General features: G+C 31.9%; 1 protein-coding gene across 1 annotated transcript in view; it reads right to left on the bottom strand.

Annotated features, from left to right (window-relative positions):
• The window catches only part of LOC122502384 (calcium/calmodulin-dependent protein kinase type II alpha chain-like), a 274,765-nt gene that overhangs the window by 125,210 nt on the left and 135,264 nt on the right, over window positions 1–14,291 (bottom strand). Inside the window, exons 3-9 of the mRNA XM_043612408.1 lie at window positions 13,026–13,080; window positions 9,901–10,039; window positions 9,028–9,130; window positions 8,519–8,697; window positions 8,298–8,420; window positions 8,125–8,208; window positions 5,187–5,247 (exon numbers count right to left, since the gene is read on the bottom strand). Coding sequence (XP_043468343.1) covers window positions 5,187–5,247; window positions 8,125–8,208; window positions 8,298–8,420; window positions 8,519–8,697; window positions 9,028–9,130; window positions 9,901–10,039; window positions 13,026–13,080 — 744 coding nt within the window. The remainder of the gene's footprint in view (window positions 1–5,186; window positions 5,248–8,124; window positions 8,209–8,297; window positions 8,421–8,518; window positions 8,698–9,027; window positions 9,131–9,900; window positions 10,040–13,025; window positions 13,081–14,291) is intronic.

The raw sequence follows: 14,291 nt of genomic DNA, 5'->3' as shown, positions 1-14,291 counted from the left end.
ATTGACGGCGAAAAATGTCTGCGTGGCTGACACCCAGTTTTCGGTTTTAGGTAATTTCAATAGTTAAAATTTTTTTTTTAACTATTAAGATTAAATAAATCATTATGAAACCTATTTTCCTTCAAATAGATGTGGTGAGCTATATAAGATAATTTTTCTAAAAGATAATATCCTATTCCAGCTTGGAAAACACACTTTAAAGTCCCCGGGTGTCGCACACCCAGTGTGCGGTTTGAGGATGGATTCGTAAGTGTGCGCTTTAAGGGTTAAATTTTACTACAAAATGACGGTGACAGATGACATATATTCAAATCGACAATTTTTAATTTTATTACGAAAACGGGAGGACTGTTTTCTTGAAAAGTATAAGACCTGGAACAGAAAACCAAGAAATTTCATAATCGATTATTTTACTCAAAAAGTGCGCCATTTTTACAAAAATTGATATAAAAAAATCCCGTACGTACTACCAAAAGTAATAATATAGATTGTAGCGATACGAATTCATAGTAAGATGAGTTTGCGCCTTTAAACGGACAAGTTTGAAGTAATAGGAGTGTGAGTGCGAAATGTATGTGAAGTATTGTCGAATTTCTGTCGAAAAGGAAAAATCAGCAGTGTGGTCAACGACTCCGAGCACGTCGTTAGGTGCGAGGAGAGAAAGTTTAACTGGCTAATCCAGATATTTGTCACGACGCCCTAAAGGGTTGGTGGTAATTTTATTATAGCGGCTTGTGTATAACGATTAAACGACATAGCGTGAAGATTTGCCTGTTGTTGCTAATCTCAACGCCGACGATACAAAATATTGTTTAAGGAAAAATAACTCGCCAAGCTGAAACAGATAATAATCCAGATTTCTACGTGAAATTACTTTGTTAATCATCGTCTCCATATTGGCTGAATCTCCTGATTGACTGCAAGACGCACGAATTTGCGAAGCTGAAATCCCACGACGAACGATAGGATTCGTTCGAGAATTGTTATTTTGACCCGGAATCGAGCGACAATTATTAGTAATTTTTATTTCTGATCAGAATTTTTATAAATGGCTATTTATTCTTGAAAAGAGTGAATGTGATGTTGAATGTGGAGTGACTTTCTTTTTGTATACTAAAAAAAATAGACGTTGTAATATTTTCTGAAATTAATTGAATATTATCAATACATGTTCACCTCTTTGAATTTAACTTGTTATTTATTTAAAATTTGTCACAAGATTATGAAATTTCTTGATTTTCTGTTCCAGGTAATATACTTTTTAAGAAAACAGTCCTCCTGTTTTGGTAATAAAAAAATTGTTTATTTGAATATGTATTTAACCCTTTAACGACGAGATGTGCTACTTTTCAACATGAAATTCAATCTCTTACAATTAGTAGAAAAAAGCCATAAAAGTTTTTAAAAGTCCATACCTTACTATTTTTGGGGTCGCTCTTTCGAATGGTGTGGTCAAAATTTTCAAAAAATGATATTTAACCCTTGTTTTTTCAAAAATACTAAAAAAAGTCAAGTTTTTTAATGTAATTTTTTTCAAAAGAATTTTTTTCTGTGTCTTAACGCTTTTCAAATAGAACAAAAAGTATCAAAAACGTGTTCCCGATAGTTGTACTTGAAAAATATTCATTTCTAAATTTTATTTTTTTCGATTTTGAATTTAAAATGGCGCTTGAAGGACAAAAATTTTTTCTTATTTTACGTAAGATGACAAACTTTTTCAAAATTGCTCAAATCTAATTGAAATTTGTTGCTCAGGGGTTTTCGTGGTCGCTGATTACGAATCTGATGTCCATTTGCCAAAATTCAAAATGGCGGATCCAATATGGCGGATGACTTTTTTAAAAAATTGATCGAATTCGCTTGAAACTCGTTACTCGGGGGTTATCGGGGTCGCTGATCAATATGACAGATGACTTTTTTAAGAATTAATCGGATTCGCTTGAAATTTGTTACTCTGCGGTTTTTGGGTTCGATAATGACGAATCTGACGTTAGATTAAAAAAATTCAATATGCCGGATCCAGAATGGCGGACGAATTTTTCAAAATATCTCAAACCTGATTGAAACACGTTACTCGTGGGTTTTTGGAGTTGCTGGTTGCGAATCCGATGTTAGTTTTTCAAAATTCAAAATGGTGGAATCGATAAGGCAGACGAGGTGTAAAAAATATCCTTACCAATTCGTAGAGCTATTTTATACCAAGCATTTTGAATTTTTAAAAACGAACATCGGATTCGCAATCAGTGGACCCGAAAACCCTAGAGTAACAAAATTCAAGTGAATCCGACTAATTTTTTAATGTCGTCTGCCATATTCGTTCCGCCATTTTGAATTTTGAAAAACTAACATCGATTTTCTCGTACCATAGATCACTTTTAAATTTTCCTGTCACATATTGTGAAATATAGATAAGTTGATACTGGTAGAGTCAGAGCAAAAAGAGTATAATAATTCCGCCATTTTTAATTTTTGGAATGTGACTTCATATTCGTAATCAGCCACCCTAAAAATACCACACTAACACATTTCAAGCAAACCTGAGTAAATTAAAAAATTAGTCTTTCATTATACTTTGGCCACTTTGAATTTGTTGAATCTAACGTCAGATTCGTCATTATCAAACCCAAAAACCGCAGAGTAACAAATTTCAAGCGAATCCAATCAATTATTAAAAAAGTCATCTTTCGTATTGGATCCGCCATTTTGAATTTTGAAAATCTGATATCAAATTCGTAATCAGCTACCCCAAAAACCCCCGAGTAACAAGATTCAAGCAAATCTGAACAATTTTTGTATTTCGTCCGCCATATTAGATCCGCCATTTTGAATTTTTAAAAACTAACATCGGATTTGTAACCAGCGACCCCGAAAACCCCCGAGTAACGAGTTTCAAGCGAATCCGATCAATTTTTTAAAAAGTCATCCGCCATATTGGATTCGCCATTTTGAATTTTGGCAAATGGACATCAGATTCGTAATCAGCGACCACGAAAACCCCTGAGCAACAAATTTCAATCAGATTTGAGCAATTTTGAAAAAGTTTGTCATCTTACGTAAAATAAGAAAAAATTTTTGTCCTTCAAGCGCCATTTTAAATTCAAAATCGAAAAAAATAAAATTTAGAAATGAATATTTTTCAAGTACAACTATCGGGAACACGTTTTTGATACTTTTTGTTCTATTTGAAAAGCGTTATGATACAGAAAAAAATTCTTTTGAAAAAAATTACATTAAAAAAACTTGACTTTTTTTAGTATTTTTGAAAAAAGAAGGGTTAAATATCATTTTTTGAAAATTTTGACCACACCATTCGAAAGAGCGACCCCAAAAATAGTAGGGTATGGACTTTTAAAAACTTTTATGGCTTTTTTCTACTAATTGTAAGAGATTGAATTTCATGTTGAAAAGTAGCACATCTCGTCGTTAAAGGGTTAATAAACCCTCTAAAAAGAAATCCTATTTCTTTTTTCATTTTCCCAAAATAAATCATATAGGTCTTTTTTTCTGCCTCTAGAGTGGTGTTACCCCTTAAGAAAGAATCTGATGGATTAGAATTTATAAAATAAAATTTTAAAAATGGTGAAAAATTATGCATTTAATTTGTTTTTAATAAGTTAATTTAAAATACAAAATAATGGTATTGGGTTAATTTTTCTACTGATTATTTGTCAGATTCTTCCTTAAAAATTTACAGAAGGAAATGATTTGAAATTTAATTTAATAAGTCACATGTTTTAGAGGAAAAAATAGGGTTCCCGACCATTCGCCCGACTCCTATCGCCCGTATATTTCTTAGCCCGTCTAGACATTAACACGATTCCTTTGGCCCGACTCGTAATGCCTGATTGTCAATTTCATGATTACAACAATCGTCTTTTCATAAGTGCATATCTTCACATATAAAGAAACAAACTTCAATCATTCGATTCAAAATTCGTAGTGCAATCATTTTCAAAATTTGTCGATTTTTCTCAAAAATTATTTAAATACCATAATATATAATTTATTAAATAATTGAATGTTTCTAAAATTGAATTCTTATAAAGAATTTTATTAACAAATTTTTAAATAATTGAATTCTTTCCACGAATTTCAATAAAACCTTCAAGAATAAAGGCATTTTTGAGAAATTCAATTAAATTTGCATTAGAACTAATTGAAATTCTCTGATGAGTTTTATTATTTATGGAAATAATTACTTTTCCAAACAGAATTTATCCTAAAAAATAAATTCGGGCTTTCAAAATCGGGCAAAAGGTATCGGGCACTTTTCTTTCTAGAAAATGTCAATCGGGCGAACATGCAGTCAGGCTAATGACCCCCAATCAAAAATAGTGTAATTTGTGTACCACTCTCTAGATAAAGCTGAAAAGAATCAACAATAACATAAAAGTATCAAATGCAACGAATTGATATCAAAAATATGGATCAAATAAAAAAGAGTCAAAATTTTTGGCATCAATAAATCTTACTTTCGGTCCACTTTCGACTAAATCCGTTTACATTAGAAACATTTTTGACTGAAGCTTAGTCTTAGGAGTATTCTTAAAGTCCTAAAATTGACTTAATCTAGATTTAAGCTCAAAAATAGGCTTCTTTTCAATCATTTGGATTTTAAGATGTAAAGGGTTTATTATGTTTCATGATAAGCATCATTAACACAAAAAATTAAAATTCCACAAAAATAAACTCGGGAAATTTCGATTTCCGTTATGGATATGAATGGAAAATATTTTACGAGCTTCACTTCAAGTACCGATGTTCTGCTGCATTGAAAAGATGAATTCACTATGAGAATTGACAGTTTGCAGAAAATGGAGATAAAGCAGCACAGGCTGATTTTATAGTTTTTGCTCTATAAAGAGAGTGGCATGAAGAGTGTAGTGTGATATATATGTTTTGCAATTTATGGTGATGTATGTTTGAATGGATAGATTGATAGGAGTCCTCTGCCTGCTCTAGTACAATTCGCCTCTCCCTTCTCATGTCACTTTAATGCTAAAATTTCTATATAAATTTTCCCCACTCAAGAATACGCTCAATTAGATAATTTTAGGAATTATAATAATGCTCACACTTGAGCAGACAGAGGTTTTTTTGAGAGGCACACATATATAATGAATAGGAAGTGAATACAAAATTTTGTCCTAATCCATGAAACGCTGAAGAGGGCCGGAGGTACTTACCCTGTGTATCATACTTACTGGAAAAGTTCCGCGTTGCAATCATCGTTGTCAAAATAGCGCCCTGTGAAATAAGGAAAAAGATGAGTTAAATTATTTTAATTTTGGTGATTTTTGAAATTTATTTTTTATTTATACACTCGTCTTTTGCCTTAATACTAGCGTTACAAGTGTTCCCGTGGAAATTTTCTTACATACTATAACTTATACTAAATTTTTGCGCCTACAGAACGACTTGAAAATTAAGAGTATTCGCATTTGCCTAGACCACCCGCCAAATGGGTTTTCTCGCCAGTGGAGAGAAAAACTAAAGAAAACCTCTCTTAGTCGAGGTATAATGATGTGCACTGTCGATTATTGTCCGGTATACACCATTAGAACTCAACTGTCGATAAACCGGTTGTACTCGGTGAGGTTTTCTACAGTTTCCCTCTCCACTGGCGAGAAAACCCATTAGACGGGTGGTCCAGGCAAATGCGAATACTCTTAATTTTTAAGTCATTCTGTAGGCGTAAAATTTAGTATAAGTTTATAGTATGATAGAAAATTTCCACGGAGACACTTGTAAAGCTAGTATTTTTGGGACTTCAGTTTAGGAGGGATCCTACTTTAGAAGGCCTCAAAATTGCGCTTTTTTAAATAATTTTTTTTAGAAGGAGAAAAATAACTTAGACTTCCGGGCTTTTTGAGATGTTTTTGTACATATTTAAAGCATTTGTAAAAAAATGTTTGACAAGAAATATTAACAATTGTAGAAGTTATAATTAATTGTTGACGGCGGTGCACATCTGGACTTAAAAAAACGGTTGGCACGATAAAGACCGCAATTCTTGTCGGAAACATAAAATTAAAGAAAAATTTTTAAGTTTACATATGTAGTTTCTATTTAAACCAATAAAATTCCGATCTATTAAAGTATCGAACTAACTCTAGAGTTTGGCTTAAACAGCGGATTCCGAATAACGTGTAGATCGAGTTATTTGATGCAGAACCACAATTTGTAAGATAGGTCCTAAAAATTGCAAACAATGGTTGACTCATTAGATATTAGTCATTGTTTGCAATTTTTAGGACTTAGTAGCCATTCGCCATTCTTTTTCTAGTGGAATAAGTCATTATTTTATAAGGTAGAGTTGAAAATAACAACATCACTTGTTGAAGTTGTGCAGGTGTTGCTGATGGAATCGAGAGTAGAGAAATAATCAGTTAGAAAAAAAGGTAATTTTAACGAAGAAGGCGGATACAATGAATATTGGTGACTGCATTTTCTCAAAGAAGGTAAAGCTCCCTTTTAGATTTTATAACATACACGAACAACCTTATCAAAAGCTTCAGAACAAGCCGAACAGATAACATCCCGCCTGCATTCCCTTTTTGAGATTACAAGCTGAATGCTTAGTGGAAACGCAGTAGTAGTATTCACTCTCAGTAACTATTTCGAGAACAAGTACTTGTAACAGGGTTTTTAGTAATGAACCTAACGTATCAATTGTTCAATGACAACATCGCCAAATTAAAATAATCTTAGGGGAGATTCCGCTCTATACCAAAAATTTGACGGATGAGACAGAGACAGCAGAAAAAATACAGAAATAGTTATAATGGAAAATAATACAAATTATATTAAAGTTGGTCAAATCAATCAAGACAAGAAGAAAGATCAGAAATCTTCACTGACCGTAAGCAGGAAACACTTCTTTTCTACTTAAGAACAGACATAAAGTTTGGGCAATATTTTGATTTCCTTAAAATATACTTGTCAAAACAGTGTCTTAACCTCTGGAATTGTGGCCTCGTTCTGCTTGCAAAAGAAGAGTTTGTTTTTCAGTGCCTTCATGTCGATATTGACAAGAAATGTTAGAGTCCTCAGAGCGGAAATTCAATTTTGATGGAAACATTCAGTGAGAGATGGATTTTTTCCCATTCTGCTGAATAGTGTCACTAAAAAAATGATTCTTTTCTCAGCAACAGCTTTACAAAAAAAACCTCACTGTCACAATAAAAATCCGCTACTTTTGAAATAGTTTCAATTCGATAATAAAAATTAAATATACCCTTCGAAACTTTTTACAAACAAACAATAGTCTTATTTTAAATCTCTTAAACGTTGATAATTTTATTTCTCTCCATACTTTCTTTTAGAAAAAATTTCCTTTTTTCAAAAATATCAAACAATAAAAGTGGAAAAATGATTATTTTTTGAGATATATAAAAGATTATAAGAAATCGAATTGCGTCAGAAAAATGATTAAGATCTTGAGAAATACGTCAGTTTCTCTCCTGGTACGTTTCACAGCGAGAATTCGGGACAAACTGACTTGTGGCAATACTATTGTGCTCACAATCAGTGACAGTGACGTCTTAGAGAAAGGAACCCCATGACTTTAGTTGATAAAAGTGTTTTATTTTTAATTTTCAATTTTTCTTTATTTCACCAAAAAAGAGAAGTTTATAAGACGAAATTTTTTTTATTTTCTAACATTTCTATATATTTTCTTTCGTCATCCTTGAATTTTTTTTCACATCCCAGTGAGGAGAGATATTTTTGAGATGAGAGACCGTATTTGACATTAATATGAAGCAGCAAAGAGTCTGTGAGGCCAGGGTTCACGGTCGGAATGTACAATATAGATGCAAATTTCATGAACTCACAACTCAATAAATAATACATTGATTTCAAACAAGCGGCTAATGAGAAAAAGAATTCCCTTGTAGAGTTTTATTCTTAGAACACAAGTGATTATAAAATACCACAAAAAAATATTACCTCACATTGAAAAAACCTGAAGAAACTCATTCGTAAAATGAGAAACTTACGGATCATTAGCGACGTTATTGTCTTATTTTGAGCTGCAACAAACATCTTGTCTGCAGTAGCTTTTTTTATTATCAGCCTTTAGGAGGAATACAAAAAAAACGATTAAAAATTTCAATAACTTACCTTTAATTTGCGCCTAGCATTAAATTTCTTCAAGCAGTCTACAGTCTCTTGTCTATGGACAACAGATGCAACACGTTCTCGTTGCTGTAACACAAGAAATTAGGTTATCGTTAGCTTAAAATAATTTGCTAGACGTGATGTGGAAAATTGAAAGAATAATGCAAATCACGTACGCAGATCCATGGGTGTTTAAGGGCATCACTTGCGGTGATCCTTTTGCTTGGATTAACTGTGAGCATTTGATTGATGAGATTCTTTGCCTCTGGTGTGACAGTATCCCATTCTGGCGTGGGATACTAGAGATAATTAATAATTAATTAATAAATCTATAATTAATATCTATTAAATACTAGACAAAAAATGTCGCCATTGAAGTTAAAAATGTTAAACTTACATCATACGATCCTTGTTTGATCTGTTGATACAATCGGTGTTGGTCCTCGTCCCAAAATGGAGGATAACCGACCAATAAGATGTAAAGGATCACCCCACATGCCCATATATCTACTGGTTTGCCATAAGGTTCCTTTTTTAAAACCTCTGGACTGAGATAGCCGGGCGTTCCAGCAAAACCTAATTTTAAAAAAAGTCCTTTGAAACATTTCCTCTCAAGCTTCTTATCTTTATCTTATCAAATTGTTTTTTTCCGTTACTAGATTTATAAACTTTTAGACTCACATTGTTATAGATTAATAATTCTACCAGTTTCTTTAGGGATTTGTTTATTTATTAAGTATAACCAACCAATGAAATGTTTATCTTACTTTAGACGGTAAAATAAATCAAATTCTTTGTCTAAATCTCCAGCTATCCGAGAATAAGTATCCAAAGTTTTAGAGACCAATTTAGAACATTTCTTCGATCTTAAGTTAACAAGGTTCGTATTTTATAATTACTACTTACCATACCATGCCTGTGCGTCACCCTGAACTTCAATGGCTAATCCAAAATCTGCTAATTTTACAGCTGCCCCCTTCGCTTTACTAGCGAGAAGCAAATTCTCGGGCTGAAATAATAAGAGTTTGGAATAAAAATCAAATTTAACAAATAGAAATTAATAAAATCAACGTTTGTCTTAAGGGGGAAATCTACTGTGACAAGGGAAAAAACAGGCCGATTTTTGCGGATTTTTTTTCTAACAAAATATGACTGGTACATTAAATTAAATTAAACCGTCATCTTTATTATATATTCAAGTATTTGTAAAAAAAATTTTAAGTCGAAATATTCAAAATTGCCGTCGTGGGACTCCTTCAAGCGCAAGCCCGTCCTTTTTTAGGTGCACAAACGGTGTACATGAAATCTTACGTCTGGGTGATCAAAAACAAAATATGGTTGTCATCTACATAGTATTGACTCTCGGGCCCTTTTCATGTGGACGTCCATATATAATAAAGATGGCGGTTTAATTTAATTTAATGTACCAGTCATATTTTGTTAGAAAAAAATCCGCAAAAATCGGCCTGTTTTTTCCCTTGTCACAGTAGACTTCCCCCTTAATCAACCTTGTTATTTTAGAATCAACTAATATTTTTATCTATGTAATTGTTATCAAAATTTGGTTCACATTTCAAACTGTATGTCAAGAACCCGATTATAGTTTTTCATATACACGACACTGTATTTTATTTGTACGCAATTGATGGCTAATTGTATGAAGTCAATCGTCAAAGTCACGTTGGTCTATACACACTAAGTACAATTTGTATTCACATTAACCTTGTTAAACGAAATGTCACATAAAACGTTTAAAATATCAGTCATTATTATAATAACCTTAAGATCCCTGTGTACGACCCCGTTGAAATGGCAGTGGTGAACACTTTCTAGAATTTGTTGAATACAATGCGAAGCATCAGCTTCACTGTAAAATTCTCGGGCAACGATGTCCTCAAAGAGTTCTCCGCCAGTAACTCTAAAAATTGCAAATATTTAATATTTAAATATTATAATTCTTTTATAGATAGGTTGATGACCCCACAAGTAAAAACTGATTTATAAATAAATATTCATAAATCGATTTGCAATTTTTTCTTGTAGTAATATAATCATGACATGTTCCCTACTTGGTTCACATGACCTGATGCGTTTTATTTCCCGTTCATCAAAATACAAATGAAATTTTCGGAGAAAATGACATTTAGTCGTTAAAATCAAGCAATCATACAAATTTAATTAATTTTACGACCTTCTAACCTCAAAATACATATCAGATTTTACGTGACAAATAAAATTCAATAAATATTAACAGATTTACCTCAATCTCGGTATTAAGGCTTTATTGGGTTTGCTGATTACGAACTAAGAGGCAGATTATCAAAATACAAAATGGCGGATCAAATATGGCGGTCGTGTTTTTACAAAAATTCTTGAATTTTTACGAAACTTGGTATTGAGAGGTTTTTGGGGTCGCTGATTACGAATTTAAAGTCAGATTTTTGAAATATAAATGAAGGATCTAATATGGCGGTCGGATTTATAAAAATTTCTTGAATCTTTACAGAACTTGGTATCTAGGTGTTTTTAAGGTCACTGAGCAGAAATTCTTTTGTGGGTCTGTATCCAAGGCAACTTCACGTTGTAACGTCGGGCAACTGAGTTATTCCGTTATATGTCAGAGTCCATAAACTCACAGATACTAAGTTCTGTAAAAATTCAAGAAATTTTCATAAATCCGACAGCTATATTAAATCCTTCATTTTTATTTCGAAAATCTGACTTAAAATTCGTAATTAGCGGCTCCAAAAACACCTTGATACCAAGTTTTGTTAAAATTCATGAATTTTTTAAAAATCCGACCGCCATATTTGATCCGCCATTTTGTATTTTGATAATCTGCCTCTAAGTTCGTAATCAGCAACCCCAATAAAGCCTTAATACCGAGATTGAGGTAAATCTGTCAATATTTATACACTCAAAAAAAAAACTAGTAGATTTGACTACTTTTTAACTACCCTGAGTGATTCAATAGGTCCTCAACTGAATTTAAAAATTTATATTTACTACCGAAAGTAGTAAAAAGAACTAAGAATTTAGTTGATGTAATTAGATTTTGTAGTTGTTTTTGCAATTTAACTACTTTTTTTAGTTATATAAACTATTATTCTTCAACTATATTCAAAGTAGTAAAATCAACTACACAAAAATTGTTAGTAAAACTAAAAAAGTAATTAATTTGACAACTTTCAACTCAACTAGGTAATAGTAGTTAAAGATTTCGACCGAATTTTTTTCAGTGTAGAATTTTATTTGTCACGTAAAATCTTATATGTATTTTGAGGTTAGGAAAAATCTTGACGTGATGGAGCAAAACGGACTTCAGATTCGTTTTCAGCGACCCCAAAAACATATAATACACCAGGTTTGGTCGAAGGAACCTTTCAACGAATTTTTTTTGTGGACCTGTGTAATTCGAAGTTGAAACGCCAGACTTCGAATTATCGAAAATTTCGAATTAAATTCATAAAATTATAGAAAACTGCAGGTAGAAAGTGGCTGCAGCTTCAACAACGAAAAAGAATAGGTCTGTGAAGCTGACCGAACCACTTTCATAAAAATGAATTTGAATTATACCATTAATTAGTGCTCAATTAGTGCTATTTTTGTACCATATTGCCGAATTTAGTGCTTAATGTTTATTTAAAAAAAACACTGGTTCTGCTGAGTGAACGTTCCGCTGGCCGGACCATAACGAAAAACGCTTTAAAAACGCCATCAGAATATTTATAGATAGCCTATTATTTAGTGCTCAATTAGTGCTCAAAGATTAACACAATTCAAAATTTGTTTATTAATTATTTATTTAAAAAACTAACTTATTTGTCTGATTGAGCGATCTGCTGGCCGGACCATAACGAAAAACGCTTTAAAAACGCCAACGAAATATTTACAATTTACAATTGTTGGCGTTTTTAATGTGTTTTTCGTAATGGTGCGGATAGCGGTTTGCTCACTCATTTTAATAAGTTTTTCTTTTCAATAAGTAATAATTAAAAAAAATTTTTATTTTGTTAATCTGCGAACACTATTTGAGCACTAAATTATAGGCTATTGATAAAACGAATTTAAAACATTTTTAACGTGTTCTCTCTTTCGAAGAAATGTTTTTTATAAATAAATAATTAATAAACAATTTTTTATTGTGTTAATATTTAAGCACTAATTGAGCACTAAATTTTAGGCTATTGATAAATATTTTGTTGTTGTTTTTGACGCGTCTGTCGTAATGGTGCGGTTAGCGGATTACTCACTCAATCGAATAATTTTTTTTTTTAAATAAATAATTAATTAAAAAAACCATGTTTTATGTTTTTTATTAATTTTTTTGTGATATTGATGTGATATGTGCCAAAATTATTAAAAATGGTTTCACTTGTAAACATTGCGACACATACATGGTCTGAAGCTGCATAAGCATAAATTTTGTTTTAATATATCAGAAATATTAAATACATTAAAAAATTTAGAATAACTTTTACAATTTTTTAGGAGTAGTCCACTCAAGGTTACACTTTTTTCATTCCTTAAAAATTATCTTTTTTTAAAGTCAATTGTTTTCTCCAAATAAAAAAAAATCAAAGCTATTATAGTATAAACACTTATCTAGGGATCTAAACTAAAGCTTGGAATAGAAACCTTCGATTAATTTGCTTTCATAAAGAATTTTTTAGAAAAAAAGCTTAGGCGGTCCACTCAAGGTGACATTACCCTTTTTTATTTTACCATTTGCACACGTTTCAATTTTTCTCTATTCTCAAAGAGTCTAACTTTTTTTATATTATTTTTCAAATTATTTGAATTTCTGGTTGCAAAATTACCTTAACAATTTTTTCGACGACAACATGAATTTTCTTAGAAAATTAATTAAAGATATAGATTCAAACCAACTTTTGAGAACTTACAAGTCAAAGACGAGGTAGTGGAAGTTTTCTTCTTGTATGCTATCGTGTAATCTCACTGTAACAGAAAAAGAAATAAAATTTGAAAATCATTGTTCGCACTAGATGATCCCTTAATTTTGTTTGATATTACTAGAGGTTGATTAGGATAATTATAAACAGGTGCTTCTGTTAATTTTATTTATTTATTCATGTCTTATTGCCTAAGGCATTTACATAATTTCAGAGAGAGAGAGAGAGAGAGAGAAAAGACTTAGATTAGAAGAAGTAGTATTAAAACTATTAAACCACCCTGACTTCCTTGTCAGAGAAGAGGGAAACTTTAGAAAACCTCTTCTGAGTGCAACCGTTCAAATGGTGTGTTCCAAAGAATAATCGTCAGTGCTTATTGTAATACTTCGACGTCATACCCCTCACTATGTGCACCTTATTCATAATGAAAAAAGCAGCAAGTGCTGATGTACGATCATTCATTTAAGTACTCTCTTTATTTAAATGCTGCTTATCCTCTATGAACGCAAGCCATGCAGTTTCACTACGTGAGCCATCGATAACAGCTGGTTTTATAATTAGTGGAAATACTGCATAAATTCCTCATCATATATTTGAGTGATATTCTAGTAGAAATTCTGTATTTCCTCTGATGCACTTTCAAATTTATTATCCACTTGTTTTGAAAGGTAGAAACCTAAATATCTTCTAACCCTTCCGATGTTATCCTTTCTGTTTTCGTTTTTGCATACCAATCTAATTACACTAAAATCTAATCTAGAGAAAGTGGTCGACTATCTTTGAAAGAATCAGTTTTACAATCTGCGGTATTGCTGTTCTGCTTTCAATAAGAATTGATTTTGTGCAGTTGCTTCTCGGTTATGGAAACTTCTAAATCTTATTATAGTTTTGAAAGTGTTCCTGGTCATTCCCATAGAACATTCAAAACAAGCGACTCATATATTGGTCTAATTTGCTAATTAGATAAAACTCTTCGTCTCCTGTTATCTTGATCGACCAACTGTGCATAGGGACTTTTGGAAAATCTGCTTACAGATACCTCGGATTCCACAATACATGGTTATTTGGGGTTGGTATAAAGGGAAAAATAATAATAAATAAATAAACATTTCAACTTAATTAGTTGGCTACCTACTACCAGCCCCGACTTACTAAAACCCGTAACCCTTCTTTTGAAGCCCTTTACTCAACCTCAGAACTGTCGTAAGACTTTTGCCTTCAATGGCGGCTCTGCATTTCTGTCGCAAATATGACTTT

This window comes from Leptopilina heterotoma, unplaced genomic scaffold, assembly GCF_015476425.1.
Source record: "Leptopilina heterotoma isolate Lh14 unplaced genomic scaffold, ASM1547642v1 Lhet_107, whole genome shotgun sequence".
Taxonomy (NCBI): domain Eukaryota; kingdom Metazoa; phylum Arthropoda; class Insecta; order Hymenoptera; family Figitidae; genus Leptopilina; species Leptopilina heterotoma.
The sequence above is the reverse complement of the archived record's forward strand: the minus strand, read 5'-3'. Positions and strand labels throughout refer to the sequence as shown.